Source organism: Carya illinoinensis, chromosome 14 (assembly GCF_018687715.1).
Source record: "Carya illinoinensis cultivar Pawnee chromosome 14, C.illinoinensisPawnee_v1, whole genome shotgun sequence".
NCBI classification, from domain to species: Eukaryota; Viridiplantae; Streptophyta; class Magnoliopsida; order Fagales; family Juglandaceae; genus Carya; species Carya illinoinensis.
The window spans coordinates 24983880-25002760 of NC_056765.1; the positions used below are offsets into that span (position 1 = coordinate 24983880).

General features: G+C 38.0%; 1 protein-coding gene and 1 long non-coding RNA gene across 2 annotated transcripts in view; one reads left to right on the forward strand and one right to left on the reverse strand.

Moving 5' to 3' along the window:
- Positions 1 to 4030: 4030 nt before the first annotated feature.
- LOC122294131 lies at positions 4031 to 7579 on the reverse strand. The gene is made up of 2 exons (XR_006237529.1): positions 4877 to 7579; positions 4031 to 4790 (listed from the first exon to the last, which is right to left on the reverse strand). It is a non-coding gene; the product is annotated as an uncharacterized LOC122294131 (long non-coding RNA).
- Positions 7580 to 7754: 175 nt separating this feature from the next.
- LOC122294130 (nicalin-1) overlaps positions 7755 to 18881 on the forward strand; it is a 31626-nt gene continuing 20499 nt past the window's right edge. The window contains exons 1-2 of the mRNA XM_043102614.1: positions 7755 to 8183; positions 9397 to 9566. Coding sequence (XP_042958548.1) covers positions 7904 to 8183; positions 9397 to 9566 — 450 coding nt within the window. The 5' untranslated portion in view covers positions 7755 to 7903. The remainder of the gene's footprint in view (positions 8184 to 9396; positions 9567 to 18881) is intronic.

The window sequence follows — 18881 nt, forward strand, 5'->3', positions numbered from 1 at the left end:
TTTACTGGAGATGAAGATCTGCGCTAGAGCTCTTTGTCCCAAGGATGAAGGTGGAGTTGAAGAATAAGAGAAAACTCAAATTGAAGAAGATGAAGTCCTAACCCTTTTAAGGTGACCCCTTTGTCCACTTGCCCTTCCTTTCCCCTGACAACCCACCCTACTCACTGGCCCCCATGCCTCCTTGATACCCCTGCAAACAGCCCACCCTACTCCGTGACTCCATGCGTCCAACCCCCCTTACCTCCTGCACCCCTTGACACCCCATGCCTTCTCACCTCTTTTGTCTATTCTTGTTCCTTGTTGGGCTTGTGGGCTGGGTTTGGGCCCACATAATCTTACCTCTCTCATAGTACCTCGTGATTCTTAAGGGCAATTTGCTTTGAAAAGAAGACATTGAGAATCTTCAAAAGTAGAAAATGCACTAGGATTGGTCTGCCATAGTATATAGGGATATAAGTCCCGGTGGTCGATCCCCGTTCATTCATTCCCCTAGTGTGAGTAGTAAAATATTTCTGAGCTTGAGACGAGCCCGACCGTGTAATCGTGTGCACATAGGGCTCATCTTGGCGAGAGACGAGTGGGAGACAGACTCAATCGCATAGAGTGTGAGCGCGGGACTCATCTTGGTGAGGTGAACGTGAGATCAGCGAGTCTATGGAATAGACTTTGTTGGACGGGTGGTCGGCAAGTCTTGGAGACTTGGCCTCACCCTGTAGCTAGTCTAGGGACCAAATTTCATGGTGAGTCTAGATACTTGACTTTGTTGGATGAGGGTTCGACGAGTCAAAAAGACTTGGCCTTACCCTGTAGTGAGTCTAGGGATCCGATTTTATGGCGAGTCTAGAAACTCAGCTTTGTTGGATGGGGGGTCAGTGAGTCTCGAAGACCTTACCCTGCAGCAAATCTAGAGACCTGACTTCATGGCAAGTCTAGAGATTCGGCTTTGTTGGATAGAGGGTTGGTGAGTCTCAAAGGCTTGGCCTTACCCCACAGTGAGTCTAGGGACCGGACTTTGAGGCGAAGGTGCTCACCCATGCTAAATTGCTTTGTTGGAGAGTGGAGCAGCATGACTGGTGTTCCGCATTAGTGGAAGTGGTTAGCAAAAATGAATTCACATAAATTTCGAGAAAGAAAAACTGAATAGATGTTAGCCGCTGTAGTCGATCTGTTTGCTTTGACTGAAAAAAGTTGTCCGCTATCGGTTATGATTTCTCTGCCTTCTCGCTCATCTTTCTTCCTCTTCCCCTTTTTTTGTGTGTCATGCTATGTAACTCTCCCATTCTTCAAGCCTGGGCAAATGAATTCTGAGTAAGCAAGCTGAGGGTCCAAGGTGGAGCTCGGTTGTTGAGTCGTGAGGGCATGGTCCAAGCCCATGTGCGCCTACTAGTCGAGTCCCATGCGGTGAGTGGTCAGTCTGAGCCCATGCATGCCTACCCATTGAGTCTCGAGTGCTGAACAGTCTATCTGAGCCCATGCATGCTTACCTGCTGAGTCCCGTATTAATGACTGCCAAACAAGTTCCCATGCCATGGGCAAAAGGGGGTCTGTCACAAGCAAGTTCCCATCAGGTCATAGGTTGTTGAAACTGACTTTAATGTTGATCTGACTTTATCGAGTCATATCCAATCGGGTCTCACGGGTTGGTTGGCCCATCAGATATATTGCACATACCTACTAAGAGCATCCTCATCCGGTTTTCTATCCCCATCCCTATAATTTAACTCAAAATCACATTTCCTCAAATTTATCCCTAAATTTTATTCATCTTCTAAAAACTTCCTACATCTCATTCCCCATCCCTATCTCTATTCTATTAAATAATATTTCTCTATTCTTTTTTTATTACTTTTTTTTCTCTCTTCCATTTACAATCCTAACTACTAACTCTTTTGTCTTATTATTTTTTTTAAATATCACTTTCTACTAAATATTTATATGATTTTGACTACCCAATACAGTATTTTTTCAAATCAAAAATCGTATTATAAAAATAGTAAATTTTATTAATAAATTAATGCATTTTCTAACGTGATGGCAAATTTTTTTAGAAGAGTACTCTTTATCAATTAAAGATTAATGAGGATCCGTAGTCACGTATCGATGATATAATTTTTTTAATTGGATATAACGGTAATATTACCTGTCTTTTTTCCAACGGTCATATTTTTTGTCCTTTTTACAATGGTAATATTTTGTGTCATTTTCCCAACGGTAATATTTTTTGTCTTTTCTCTAACGGTAACTTTTTTGTCTTCTCTCAAACGGTAACATTTTTTGTTTGTAGTGTAACGGTAACTTTTTCCTCTTTAAATACGCATATTGTTAACATTCACATTCTCACAAACTCAAGTCTCATTTCATTTATAGAACAGAGATTCTATTCTATCCTTTGATCTCCTACTCCCTTCATCAAATGTCTCGTATCTTCTTTCGCAAATTATTGACATACGTATTCTCTGAAGATGATAGCGATGTTCATACTGAGGAGGTCGATGGACAGTCATCGAGGCAGTGTGGCAATAGGCACCCACGCAAGTTTATTCAGCGTGATCATGCCCAGGGGCACGAGTGCCTATTTCGTGATTATTTCGCAGAGAATCCAGTATATCCCTCGAATCTATTTCGAAGGAGATTTCTGATGAGTCGTCCCATATTTCTTCGTATTCTAAATGAGGTAGAGTCTTACGAGCCGTATTTCGTCCAGGGAAGAGATAATGCTGGAAGACTCGATTTATCTTCTATGCAAAAAATAACTGCAGCACTTAGAATGCTGGCGCATGGGGTTATTGGAGATTTTATGGATGAATACATACGTATTGGTGAAAGCACCGCAATGGAGAGCCTAAAAAAATTCTCTAAGACAATAGTAAGTGTTTTTTCAGATGAATATTTGTGGTCTCCAAATGTTAATGATATAGCCCGATTGCTGCTGGTTGGTGAACAACGAGGATTCCCAATAATCCTCGGAAGCATTGATTGCATGCATTGGAAGTGAAAAAATTGTCCCGCAGCCTAAAAAGGTAAGTACTCTGGCTACATCCGTGAACCAACTATTATTTTAGAAGCAGTTGCTTCATATGATCTTTGGATATGGCATGCATTTTTTGATATGCCCGGTTCACATAACGACATTAATGTGCTAGAGAAATCTTTTATTTTTACGGAACTTGCCCAAGGGCGTGCTCCTGCAGTCAATTACACTATCAATGGCAACGACTACACTATGGGGTATTACCTTGCGAACGGTATTTATCCCAAGTGGCGAACTTTTGTGAAGACGATTCCATCACCACAAGGAAACAAGAAGAAAAATTTTGTGAAAGCACAATAATCCGCAAGAAAAGATGTCGAGCATGCATTCGGGGTACTTCAACAACGATTTGCTATCATTCGTGGACCTTCCCGAATATTCAAAGTGAAGGACCTAACAAATATTATGAAAGCATTTGTTATTTTACATAATATGATTATTGAAGACGAACGTGATGATAGTGAGAGTCTGAACATTGAGTATGATCAACTTGATGATGATCTTTCAGAATTGTCATGCAATCATACAATTGAGCTTACGGACTTCATCCAGCGTCATCATCATATTAGAGATAGCTCGGCACATCATCAGCTCCAAGAAGATCTAATTGAATATCAATGATTATTATATTCCCAACATTAGCCCTGTCGCATTCAAACTATGACCTCTTTTCCATAGTGTTATTTACTTTTATATTTGAGTTAATTTGCTTTGCATTTGTATTTCCTTCATGTTATTTAAGATTTATGTTTGACTTAATTTGCTTTGCATTTGTATTTCCTTCGTATTATTTACTTTTATATTTGAATTGATTTGCTTTGCATTTATATTTCCTTCGTGTCATTAGTGACTATGTTAATGGTAAAACTCTTTTATTAATGTCTTTCCTTGAGTATAAGTTTTGCAATCTATATGATGATGAAAATTTTATTTTTAATAAAAAATAAAATTATAATAACATATTACTTGCACAAGCATATTGAGGGCCAATACAACAAATGCTGAAAAATACATACACATACTTTTTATACATCTATCATTGTTCAAAACAAAAAATAAGAAATACAACTGAAAATGTCACTATTATCAATCAAATTTTCAAGCTTTAGAAGTATTGCATCTAGTCATGATTTCCCTCTGGAGTTGCTGGAAATATAGCCGCTGCATTTCAAGCATGACACTCACGTCCATCATCATAATGCGCTGATCTTGATCTTTCGTGGCGAGCTCAACTTTCTGCGCCTCTAACCTCAACCTTTTGTCCTCTTTACGAATTTTATTGAGCTCTTTTTCCCTCTCAATTACCATTTTCTCGGCCTCCAACCTCAGTCGTTCATCCTCAAGGCGTAATTTTTTTTCCTCTTTTTCTTTATCATACTCCATCTTCTCGGCCTTCATTCGATAAAACTCTTTCTCCTGAGCACGTGACTCTTCCAAAAGAGTATACTTCATCTTCCTGAGTTGGAAATTTTCCTTTACTTACCTGCCTTGGGCCTTTCGTTTTCCTTCTAATTGGTCGGTCCAATTCAATAACTTCATTCTCCATGACATTATCCGCCTCCATACCAAAAACAGAATCAACTGTAGCGCCAGAACATTGAGTTGGGGTTGGGGATAGGGACATCGTCTTTCTTTGCTTTGGATCATCCTTTGTGGCTCGCCAAATCCACTTAGGTTGGTCCTTCAATAGGTGCCAACAATGCTCGAATTGGAAGGAGCATTTTTCTAGCACTTGATACATAACTTTGGCCTTGTCAAACTTGCATGGAAAAAAAAATTAATGTTAAACCAATGTAGGAGATAAAAAATTTTAGAGTAAAAGACACAAGGATTTGGAAATTCTACCTTGTCTTGGTCGGTCATGCCACTTTGATTTAACCCTTCAACTTGGGCTAGTTTCACACAAAAATTGTTTGTCGCCTTTTGGATAACCGACAACCGATGAATTAAAGACTTTATTGTCCACTCATGGCTGGTTTCTTTAAATTGTTGAAAGTATTCAGAAATTTTTTTCCAAAGTTGAGAGTGTTTTTGATCTGTTCCCTAGACGGCATCAAGGCTACAATTTAGCCATGCGGAGACAAGTAACTTGTTTTCTTCATGGGTGAAATTTGCACTCCACATTGATTTCCTATTGCCGATAGGCTCGTTAGGGGGTAGGGGGTGGAGAGTCATCAATGGTTAACGGAGATGTTCCACTTTGCCCACCGTAAGTGGGGTCGAGTTGAGAATCTTGACTTAGGAGATTGGTGAAGTACATATGTCCAGGGTCTTGGGAATCCATCTCTAAAAAAATAATGAAAAAGTTGATCAAACTTCCATCACTTTGAAGTTTGGGTTTTAGTCGGGACTTAGGAACCGAATGGTGACATTATGGAAATTTGGCCACCCACTCATGGTTGCAACGACCGGTTGCCAGGACTTGTTGGCTGTCCGGGTTACCTAACCATTGAGGAGATGGCCATAAATATCCATAATCTTCACATGCGGTTGTCATCATCACAGCTGAGGGGGTTTAATTTACACATTACACATCTATCGCAACAGAATACAAACAACAACAAACAACATGCAAATTACAAAACACAAAATAAGAGCATTCTCATCCGGTTCCCCATATTGAATAAGACAATAAATGTGGGTCAGAATGATGTAAATATTGACAACATGCGTAATCAAGAAGTCCAACATCGAATGACTGCAAAACCTCACCCGAACCCCGATTGTAGTTTATGGAGAGTAACACAAACTGCAACTTGGCCTATTCGAGTAACGATTACCCCGCCATATCGATAGGGCCCCAATTACACTTCTGAATTAACCCCATCATCACATCCTAATTATATTCCCCCCTCCCCTGAATGACACGAAACACTGCAAATGACCAAACAACAATTAAGAAATTACTCAATGACCAACAAATGGTAATATTATAGTTAAGGAACAGCAAAGTGACAAAAGGTTAGACCAATGAATATGTGATTAGACCAACTCATCAAGTTCCATTTTGATAAAAGAATCTATTCTTGAAAACCTTGTTATGAGGCAGTGCACACATTATTGATACTAACAACCAATGTGTTATACTAGTTTCAAACCATATTGAAGTATTTTATAAAATATTAAATGGCTTATCGGCAAAATAATACCAACTAAAAAGTACAAAAAAATATCCCTACACAATAGTATATGGGCCTTTCATTAAATCATAGATATGGAAGATCATTCAAAAGAATTTTCTGCCTCTTTCAATGTCTATACATCACAGTACATAACAGATTTTTTTTAATAACCGAACAAGTTACAGTTTTGGGAATGGGACCTGTAACAGAAATCAGTCTCATGGCCATCAATGGTGGCAATCCACCAAAATAATACCAATGAAAGGGGACAAAATGAGAACAACAAAAATGAAAACAATAAAAGAAGTGAAAAATTCCAACCAAGAAACAATTATGGGCCCACGAGGGAGCCTCACAGAAGATCTGTCCTAGCAATAGCTGATGATCTATCTTTGTACATTTACAATAAAATGAGAAATATGCAAAATAGAAATCAGGCAAGACTCCCGTGGTAATAGCTGACAATTGTGGCATTTTCTCAACCAAAAAAGCATTGACAGTTTATGGAAAAGTAACTACAAATTCTACATAACGGTGTTCTAAAAATTTATGCATATTGAAAATAATTGAAACAACAATCAGAAAAGTCCCAAACAGATTTCTTATAATTTCTCACAATCTCACAATTACAGAGATACCAAAATCCAAACAATCGAAAATGCACAGAGATACCAAAATAACAACCGAATAGATTTCGCAAGGTATTCAAATGCAATAAGTGAACAATAATACGATTAAAATAGAGAGCATAAAGATTTCCATCAAATAAATCTCCAAAACATCAGAAATCATGATGCAAGGATTCGGACCAAGGATAAAGGAATTCAGCCAAATCCAAAAAATCCCAAATCTTCAACTATCAATCGAGATTCATACTTGTGAAAGAATATTTAGTCCAAGATCTAGCTCGGCCGTTAATTTTTCAATTCGAAAAAGATCCCTCAAAAACTTGAGAAGAAGAGAAATCGGTCATGGCGTCGTGGCCAATCTCAATGAAAAATCCTAAATAGAGAACCAGATAAACAATCAACAGAAATCACAAAGATTTTAAACGGAAACTTACAAGCTTGGAGAGCTTTCGTACCGATGGAGATGCGAACAGAAAAAGGGGGGCCAACCGACGGAGAAGAAGATGCGGGAGAAGGGGAAACTGATTGGGGTTTGTTGGGGATGGGGACGTACAATAAAATTGCAAATATGGGAAAACCCTATACAGATCGTAAACGGCAACCACATAATAAGGAATCGGATGCAGTGGGGTTTTTGGGTTAAACCCTAAAATTTTTCCTAAATTTTGAGGATAGGGGAGATATGAGAAACTTGACGGGGGTGCTCTAATGTGTTTTTATTAAAAGAAAAGAAATTTTTCATCCATAAAATGAATTTCATTGAAGTAATTTTATAAATTAATGTAAGTTAATGTGATATGTAAAATTATAAAAGAAATAAACTGGATTTAACAATTTATAAGTTTATTTTAAAAAAATATTTTAGATACGGATAAATTATACAAAAATAATCTCGAAATAATTTCACGTAGTTTGCAGTGTTAGTTGATGAAATGCAAATTAACGACGTACCAAACTTTCCAGTGGGAGCGACTCACACTGTAAACAAACTCTCTTACTCTCCGTAGTCTCCGACGGCCGCTTCTCCCTGTTCTCTACGTCCTCAGATGCGAATATATTCGTGCTGATCTACCATAATCCCCCAGACCCTAGATCCCTATCCAGTTCCCTTCCCAAAAGGAATGGCTCCACGGAAAGCTGGAGAGCGCGACATGCTGGAGTCCTTTTACTCTGTAATCGCCCTCGTCTTCATTCTTGTAGCCTGCGTCGAGCTCTGCGACGCCGCCACCGTCGTCGATGTCTACCGTCTTATCCAGTACGATATCTCCGGCGTCCCATTCGGATCTCGCCTCGCCGCCCTAAACCACCACGCCGGCTCTCTTCAATTCGCTCCCGGCGCCGATCTCTCCCGCACGGTCGTCATCATCCCCGTCCGCGAGCTCAACATGTCCTTCGTCAAAGGTACGCGGTCGTTTTAAACTTTAATTTGATATCAGGAGTTACACACACACACACACACACACACACACACATGTATACATCCTGACTTGGCATCTTCGGTGTATGATATGAGGACTAATTGCTAATTTGCTAGCATATGGAATCAAACTTTTTAGAAACGCTTTATATTTTCTGAATGCTTGGGTGAACCTCATCTGTTTGGCGTATCATATTTCTCTATCTGGCGAAAATTTAGAAACACGAGGGAGATTCTTTCTGGAAAATACATACGAGTTTAAGTCAACTCGTCTAATTGTCCATTCTGATTTTATTCGGAAAATTGAAATGCTAGAAATGGTCAAACTATTTTGTTCCTCCAAGAGAGGTTCTCTCCGTAAAAATAAATATTTGCATTTTAGGTGGGGGTGTGTTTGCTAGCCTTGTAAACTACTTAATGCTTCTGCCGTAAGCGATTATGGTAAGTTTATCATGACATTAAGATGTGATGTTAAGCAAGATAACTGGGGAAGACATGACATGTGCCCTAACACTGCGCCATCAGATGTTTGGAATATTTGGATTTTTAGCACAACAAGGTAAAACTCAGTGTTCCCCCCCCGCCCCCCCCCCCCCAAATTGCGTTTTGTCTCAAGTTAGTTACTTCGTCACATGCAAAAACTCAATAGATTGCATAAGCACTAACCTACCACTAACGCTGCCATGCCTCATTGATATGATAGCTGGATTTTAAATCCTGACCTTACCATGCCACATCGGTGCAATTACAGGATTTTAGATATTGACTTTCTGGTGTAAGGTCATAGATAAACCTGCTGCTCAATTGAAAAAAAAAAAAGTGTTCTGAAGATTAAAAAAGAAATGTCAATACGAAGACACCAACAGGCAATGGTTTGCCACAACATGCTGAGGTAGTATAATCTTGTTGAGCATGCATGCGTCCTATAGTTTATAATACCAATAAGTAATAAAATGGCCACACCTTCAAATATACCATTCAAATATACTGCAGATCAAATATGAAGCCGGAGCTTTTAACTTTTTTAAACCATTGATTAGCTTTTCTCTTGCTTCAAGCTGTGTTCTCATGTGTGTTTTCTGATATCTCATGTTAAAATTGATTAGTTATGTCAATTTGGCTTGCTGCTAAATTTGAATATTTACTACCTTTTGTCTTTCCTGATCAAGATTGTAACTTTTTATGACCATATCACAGAATATATAGTTCAAAGACAGCCTCTGGGGGGCTTATTGTTTTTGCTTCCCCAGATGTTTAATTTTGATAATAGAGATGGCATGGGGATTTATCATCAGAATCATGGAAAAGAGCTGTTGCGCAATGTTATGGTAGAACTCGAGCAGTTACTTATACATGCCAACATTCCTGTAAGTGGAATCAATAGTCCTTATTTAAACATGGGATCACCGTTGCTGCTGTTTATTTCTTGCATCTCTCATTAATGGTTTTTGACTTCTATATATTTTAAATTTTGCCCTTGAGCAGTTACTTATACATGCCAACAATCCTTTAAGTGGAACTAATAGTTCTTTTTTAATCAAAAGATCACTTTTTCTGCTGTTTATTTCTTGCATCTCTCATTTAATGATTCGTGATTTCTATATATTTAAACTTTTCCCTCGTCAGTGTTGTATTATTTGGTTCTTTATCTTTATTTCTTATGAATTTTTTGTGTTCAACCCTTCCTTTTTGTTCCTTTTGGTGTTTGAGCCCTTAATCTATCTTGGCCGTTGAACTCCTTCATTCACTTAATACTTTGGCTTGGTGTTTCTTTCAGTACTTGGGGGAGAATTTTTACACTAACTTTATTGAGGTTTTTACTGCTCAATAATTTTTTGTTTAGATATTTCTTTCATTTTCTTGGTGGTTGAAACCTTAATCCAACTTGTCAATCAATAATTGTTCGCCCACAAAACAAGCGCTTGAATTGTCCTTTACTCATTGAAGAAGTCCAAAATTGACGCTAGCCCAAAGCACCCATGATACAAATATTTTAAATTTGACATTCTCAAAATGTTATTTTATTGAGTTCTCTGTTACTTAAGATTTTTTTTATGTTTATCATTTTATTTATCTTTGTTTTTTTTTTTGGTAGAAACCTTAATCCTTGTTTTATTGAGTTCTCTCATCAGTCATTCATGTTTCTCAAAATTCTATTAATTCTTTCCCTTCAAATCCACCAAATGAGACAAGTAGGAACAATTTAATTTTCACATTGTTGCAATTGTGGGTTGCTATAAAAAGATCTACTATTCTTTTAGAGATGGCCTAGGCCAAGCCAATGTGAATGAAGACGACACTTCACAAAGTAGTATGATAAGTTTGTCAAAACTTGTATGATAAGTTTTTTAAATTGGCTGAGTTGGGCACAAGAAAAGGAAAGGGTATCATTGCAATTCCTGAAGGTAGAAATGGAAGTGGATAGGAAGTTTTTGTGAGGAAGGTAAGAGATCTTGTTGGTTCAAATTCCTTTGTTATTGTTTCTGAAAACTGAGGTGATTTTAACAATGGTGCTGTTTATAAGGCTCCTAAAGGAAAAGAGGTGAGAAAGGCCAATTCTCATAGAGGGGCTTCCTCTTCCCATGAAGCTCTAGCTTTGATGGTTCCAGTGTAGGATATCCCTGGTCCCAGCAAAGTTGCTGGAAAAGTTAATATTAGGCATAACGAGGTAGTGATGACTGCAAGAAATAAGGAGGAAGGTTTGAAGGAAGTGAGTAGTACGAAGCCTCCTATGGTTGGGGTCAACTGTTGGGAAGGGTCACTATGGCACGTTCGGGCAGAGCTCCTAGGGTGGAAGGTGAAGATGGACTCACTATTGAAGATTGTTGTAGATGATGGATTGGGCCTTATTTTAGGCTTAGGCTTTGTTTATAAAGATCTTATTGAAGTTTTTGCCAAGAAGGGGGAAGGGGGGATGGATGGGTCTAAGGGCTCTAATTCTAATATAGGAAATGAGCCAGATAGAGGCCCACTTAAGAAGCCTGTTTTTTAGAAAGTCATCAACAGTGCCGAGCTTCAGAGCAAAATAAACTCGAGGATGGAGAAGCTTTAGCCCATGCTCGCAGTGGCTCCGACGGTTGGTCTGTCTTCACAGAATAGGTCGACGACAATGGGTGAATCTTTCAGGCGTACTGTGGTGGTGAGTTCCGATGCGGTTATTTTGGAAAATTGACCTTCTCATATCATGACGTCATCTACGAATCATGCCATTCAAGTGGCGACGCCGATGAATGTTCTTTCTTCACAGAAGAGGTCGACGATGTTCCCCTTGGAAGCAATACGATGATTGGTTTGTCTCAGAAGAACCCACAAACTAATTCAAATCCTTCTTAGGGCCAGTTTGGTGATGTAGTTAGGTCCAAATCCCTAACGGCTACGGAGGAAAAGAATGTTACTCAGAAGGATGCGACAGAAACTAGAGATTCTTTATGGGGCTCTATGGGGTTGAGATCCTACTTGATTGACAAGAATGAGGCATTTTCCTTAGGTTTAGTGCCAAGAAAGGAAAGGAAGAAGATGTCAGTTGTGAGGGGTTGAGGGGGGTCTAGAAGTTTGTCTCTGTGGTTCCTTGTACTCAGTTTGATCTCTCTAATTTACAAATGGTGATTGGCGGAGGTGAAGGCTCTATTTTTGGTGAATTGGGTGAGCTGTTTGTTTAAGATGAAGACGAAGATTCTGATCATGTTCCTCTTGTGTTCTATTAATCCTGGTATCAAATGGTCATAATTCTTCTGACTAGGTGGTGAGGAAGGTGGAAGAAATCAGGAATTGTGTGGGGATTTCTTGTGATGGATTTGAGGAACAATTTAGAGCTCTTCTCACAGCCATTGAGGCTAGTCGACCTGCTCTGGCCATATTAGCTACCAAAAAGGAAAGGGAGTTGAAAAAGTTGGAGTGTACTATCAACTATAACACCAGGGAAGGGAGTGCCTTTAGAAATAAAGGCAAGGAGAGGGCTGTCAATGGCAAAGTTTTGAATATAGTACCGGAGGCCATACTGGTCAAGGCACTGGAACGAAATATTTCGGTGTCGGTACCATTTCGTATACCGTTTCGGAATAGTCGATATATGAATAAATTATATATATAAATTATATTCCAAAATAATAGTCTATATATGAATAAATTATATATAAATATATATATATATAATTTATAAATAGTCTGGTCTGAATTGAGGGTCAAAAAATGAGTTTGCAGTTTGAAGAAATGAAAAAAGAAGAAGTAAAGGCCGAAATATAAGTCCGTACATGTTGAAATATCGGCCGGTATTTGGGGCGGTACGAAATAGATGTAATATCTGTATCGGACCAGTGGCCAGTACAGAATATACTGGCCATACTGGCCAGTACGGTACGGTATTTAAAACACTGGTCAATGGTTTCACATGAAACCCAAGATTATCTCTTGGAATGTTCTGGGGCTAAATGACTCTAGGAAACACCTCTGTGTGAAAAATATGGTTAGTCAGTGGAAGGCAGATGTTATCTATTTTCAAGAAACTAAATTGAAGTTTGTTAATCAATCGGTAGTTAATAGCTTATCGAGCTGTTGCTGGGGGGGTTGGATTGAGTTAGTCTTTAATGGAGCCTCAAGAGGTATCATTATTATGTGGGATACAAGGGCTGTGGAATTAGTAGATCATTATGTGGGAAATTATTTAGTGGCATGTGATTTTAAGAATGTGGATGGTGGAATTGAATGGGCGTTTGCTGGAGTATATGGGCCAAAATTTGGACTCTAGAAGGAGCATTTTGTGGGACGAAATGGTGGGTCTTTGTTGTTGGTGGGTTATTCCTTGGTGCTTCAGTGGGGATTTCAATGTTACTCGGTTTCCTTATGAAAGAGGTGGGGATTATCAGATTGCTAAAGCTATGTCAGATTTTTCAGATATAATTTCTGAGCTACAATTGATTGATTTTCCTATGGTGGGAGGGGAATTCTTGTGGTCAAATGGAAGAGCATGGTCCTGGTTGGACAGATTTTGATTTGGGCTTCTTGGGAGGCCTTATTTCCGAAAGTGAGGCAGAAAATGTTGCAGAAAATTGTTTCTGACCACTATCCTATCTTTTTGGACTGTGGGGCATTGTAAGTGGGAGAAAATATTTTAAATTTGAAAATATGTGTTGAAGGAGGAGGACTTGGTTGAAAGGGTTAGGAGGTGGTGGGTCTCTTATAATATTTCTAGCAGTCCAAACTTTGTTCTAGCGGGCAAACTTAAAGCACTTAAACAAGAATTGAAGAGTCAAAATGCGGAGAGTTTTGGTAATGTAGTAAATAAAAGACAACAACTCATGGAACAGTTGCAAATTCTAGAAGATAAGGAGAAGAAAAAAAACGGTGAATGCAGAAATTGAAAAGCTTTCTCTTATGGAGGAAATATTATGGAGGCGAAAATCCCGGATTCTTTGGTTGAAGGAAGGTGATAATTGTATGAAATTCTTTCATAAAATGGCAAACTCTCATATTAGATTCAATGCTATTGAAGTTCTTCATGATGGGGAGAATGTTCTTACTGATATTGGGGAGATTGAAGATCACATTGTGAGTTATTATGAGAAGCTTTTTATGGAAGAACATTCATGGAGACCAAAGTTAGATGGGCTGGTGTTTGAGTCCATTGATCAAATGAGTGCAGATTGGTTGGAGCAAACTTTTGAGGAAGAAGAAGTTCTTGATCTGGTTAAAGGTATGGCGAAGGACAAGGCACGGGGCCCGGATGGTTTTTCCATGGCCTTTTTCCAAGCATGTTGGGGCATCGTGAAGGATGACATTATGAACTTTGTTGGTGAATTCCACTCATTCCTGAAATTTGAGAAGAGTCTTAATAGTGCATTCATTTATGGCATTCCTAAAAAGGCAGGTGCAGTGGAGATGAAGGATTTTTGCCCTTTTAGCTTGGTAAATGGGGTGTACAAAATCATTGCCTAAGTGTTAGCAAATCGTATTAGTATGGTTATGGACAAGATTATATCAAAATCTCAGAATGCATTTGTGAGCAGAAGACAAATTCTTGACTCAGTTCTAATTGCAAATGAATGCTTGGGAAGTAGAATAAGAATGGGTAAATCTGGAGTTTTAGTTAAATTGGACATGGAAAAGGCTTTTGACCATGTCAATTGGGATTTTCTTCTATACTTAATTGGGAGTTTTGGTTTTGGTGAGAAGTGGCATTCATGGATTAAACATTGTAGTTTGACAGCCAGATTTTTGATATTAGTAAATGGCAATCCGGCTGGCTTTTTTAATAGCTCTTGGGGTTTGAGGCAAGTAGACCCCCTATCTCATTTTCTATTTGTAATAGTGATGGATGCATTGAGTTGTATGCTTGAGGCGGCTGTCGAAGGAAGGTTTATGTTGGGATTTGTGGTGGGTGATGAGACATGGGATAGTATTTCAGTATTACATTTGCTTTTCGTAGACGACACTTTGATTCTATGAGATAACAATCAGGATTACTTTCGAGTATCGATAGCATTACTGTTATGCTTTGAAGCTGTTTCTGGTTTGAGAATTAATCTTTCCAAGTCTGAAATTGTTCCAGTGGGTATGGTCAGGAATATTTTGGATATGGCCAATATTTTGGGATGTAAGGTAGCTTCGTTACCTATGAGATACCTTGGACTACCTTTGGGTGCCTCTTACAAATCAGTTTCTATTTGGGATGGGGTGATTGAGAAGATTAGGAGGAGGTTAGCTGGCTGGAAAAAATTATATTTCGCTTGAGAAAGTTTTAACTACCGATAATTTGAGGAAAAGGGGCTTTTATGTGATGGACTGGTGCACCATGTGTAAAAATGATGGTGAATCCGTCAACCACTTGTTTCTACATTGTGAAATGGCAATGGCTTTGTGGAGTGAGTTATTCATCAAAGTAGGCATCGTTTGGGTCATGCCTTTTCAAGTGGTGGATTTTTTGGTTTGCTGGCAAGGAGCAGCTGGAAGTAGGCGGAGTATAGAGGAGTGGAGAATGATCCCCCTGTGCTTATTCTGGTGTCTATGGCTTGAGAGAAATGGGAGGTGTTTTGAAGATCGTGAACGCACAAGGATGGAACTTAGGGACTTTTTCTTCAACACTTTAAACTTTTGGGCGAATAATCTTTTAAGGGATATCAACTTTTGTAATGTTTTTCTTTAGTTCTGTTTCTGTTTTAGATTGTACTTAGGTTTATTCTCTTGTATACTACCCGTGTACTTGGGCAATGCCTATTTACTATGAATAAAATCCATATTATCTATAAAAAAAAAGGTGGAAGAGTTACCTTGATCAAGAGCACATTGACTAATCTTCCTACGCATTTCCTCTCTTTCTTTCCTTTACCAGTTGGGGCTGCTAAAAGTATTGAGAGGACTTATAGGAATTTTCTGTGGGATGGTAATGGGGAGGAGAGAAAGTTTCATTTGGTGAGTTGGAAAAAGGTTGGTCTTCCAGTTTCTTCTGGAGGGTTGGGAGTGCAAAATTTAGGACTTTTCAACAGAGCTCTACTTGGGAAATGGCTTTGGAGATTCCATAACGAGAGCAATGCATTTTGTAGAACTATTGTGAATGTTAAATATATGAGATGAAGCTTGATCAGAGAACAGGGAGGACAATCTATAGTTAATTCAAGATTTTCAGCGAGTTCTTTTTATAAGGTGTTAACCAGTCATGGGGTCAAAGACTATCCCTGGAAAAGTATTTGGAGAGCCAAGGTGCCTAGTAAGGTTGCTTTTTTCTGCTGGTTGGTGTCTCTTGGGAAAATATTAACTACAGACAATTTGAGGAAGAGAGGTTTTCAGATGGTTGAATGGTGTTTTTTGTGTAAGAAGGATGGTGAATCTATTGACTATCTTTTTCTCCATTGTGAGGTGGTGACATTGTTGTGGAATGAGATTTTGCGAGGATTGGCATTTTATGGGTGATGGCAATGCATGTCGTAGATTTCTTTGCTTGCTAGCAAGGTATCAAGGGGAGTGTTGAAGATGATCCCCCTGTACTTACTTTGGTGTTTATGGTTAGAGAGGAATGGGAGGTGCTTTGATAATTGTGCACGTTCTATAGGAGAACTTGGGGAGTTTTTTTCTTAGTACTCTTAAGGATGCGTTTGGATGTTAAGTTGAATTGAGCTGAGTTGAGTTCTTTATGAATAGTAATAAGTTGAGTAGGTAGAGTGAGTTATGTGTGGTCCATCTAAAATGAGTTTAAATGTGTTTGGATGTGAAGATGAGTTTAATACTATTTATGAAAAATTGGAAAAGGTTGTGAGTCCCACGTATAAAGATGTGTTGAGTTAAAAAAGGTTGTGAATCCCATATGTAAGAAGGTTTTGAGTTGAAATAAGTTTAGAAATTTGAGAGTTGGTTGTTTGGATGTTAAACTCAGCTTAAAATTAGAGTGAACTGAGTTGATCTCAATTGAATCTTGCAACCAAACGGGGCCCTCGCTTTTGGGTGAAGAATCTTGTAAGGAATGGGAATGATTGTAATGTTTTGCTTTAGTTATATTTTGTTTTAGCTAATAATTAGGTGTTCTCATTTGTATACATCCTTTGTACTTGGGGTTTGCCTATTGACTTGGAATAAAATTTCTCTCATTAACCATCACAAAAAAAAAAAGGATGAAGGTATGCTGAGCAATTTTATGGGGAGCATTGGGTATCCGAAACTTGCTTGTGTTCCATCAGCTTTTACTTGAGAAATGGTTGTGGCAATATCTGCTTGAGAGGGAAGTTCTATGGAAAGCTGTAGTGGATTCCAAGTATGGTGGTGCTCTAATGAGGTAAACAGTCCACATGGGTTAGCGTTGTGAAAAATATCTGAAGAGGATAGGTGACCCATACTAGATACACTATAGATTTGAGATGAGAGATGGCATGAAAATAAAATTTTGGAATGAAATATGGTGTGGTGAGAGAGCCCTTAAATAAAGTTTTCTAGCAGTCTTTAGGATTCTGAAAATGTAGGAGGCATTAGTTGCTGATCTATTGGCACTTTGCAATGAATCCCCACAATGGAATGCCAATTTCCTCAGAGCGGCTCAAGATTGTGCAATTGACGCTGACAGATTTTTCGGTCTAATGTACTCTATGAGAATAAGAGTTGGAAGTGTAGACAAACTTTTATGGAGTCCTTCAAAGTAAGGGAAGTTAACTGCTTGCTCTTTCAACTTGGCCTTTATTACCTAGGATCGAATTCCTTGGAATAATATATGGAAGACTAAGGGAAGGTTTCTTTGTTTTTGACAACTTGTGTAGGGAAGATTCTCACTACAAATTACTCAAGGAAACACTATGTTGTTATTATGTATTGGTGTGCAGGAAGGGAGGGGAAATTGTAGACCATCTACTACTTCTTTGTGAGGTTGCTATGGTATGATGTCTTTAGCAGAGTTGGTTTACCATGCGCTATGCCAAGACATGTAGCAGATCTCTTTGCTGCTTGGAGAGTATTAAGTGGCAACACAGAAATTGCAGCCATGTGGAAAATGGTTCCGTTTATCTACTAAGGTGTATATGGATGAAAAGGAATGATTGAAACTTCTAGAGCTTTAATCGATCTGAGTTGAGTCAATCTTTTGGGTAATCGGGTTGAGCTTGACTCAAGTAACTTGAGCTCGAGCGGGAGCCCACTCAGCCAAGCTGAGCTCGAGCTGAGGTGAGTTTTTTTGGTTTTCATTTGTGCTCTTTAAACAGCTCAAGCCAAGTCAAGTTATTTATCAAGCTTTGCTTGGACTCTTTTAAAATACTTTTAATTTTTTTTAATGAAATTGAGTAATTAAACATACAAAATTATTAAAAAAATCTTAAATTTAATGAAATTTTTACTAGTAATATATAGACCCTATAATCATAAGGTTAGAAAAATTTAAAAAATGAATAATAATGTGGAAATGTGGAAATAAAAAAATTTCCTTGTACCTTTTTTAAAATTTCAACCTAATTAATTACAAATGGGATAACAATACTAAAACTTACATGAAAGAGAAAAAAAATTCAGAATATCTAACTACGGATTATAGATTGATTGTAAGCATTTGATATAACTTATACATTACAAAATGTAATTGATCGATATTTATCCCTAATGGCCATATGTTATATGTCTACGTAAGTTACATATTAGTAATATTTGTGTGTGTATAGTATCTATATATATTATTAGTCTTGCAATGGTCACCTAGTATGCATATGGTAGCATACACATTATACAACAACATATATCAACATTTCTTTCATGGTTCCTACATAATAGTATATGAAACTACCAATTCCTACCTCCCTACTAACTATTTTACATATAATAAAATAGCTACTATAGTTTAATCACTTCATTACTTAACAAGCTAACTTATAACTGTGGACTATATTCAATATATAGGCATAAATAACTAGGTTACATGTTACATATTTAATTATAAAGGTTACTGTACTTATTAAATTTAATATGTATCATACAGATCTATACATATACAAGAATATTAATATATAGGAATAAATTATAAATATATATAACAATGTATGAAATTTTACGTATAAAAAAAAATATAACAATGTATGAACGAGTTGAGTCGGGCATAAACGAGCGGGCCTTAACAAGACTTAACTGAGTCGAGTCAAGTATGTGTCATATACTAATCAATCGCTTTCACGATTGAGTTTTGTTTTTCTTGGGTTGAGCTCAGTTTGAGTTTAAGCGAGTGAGTA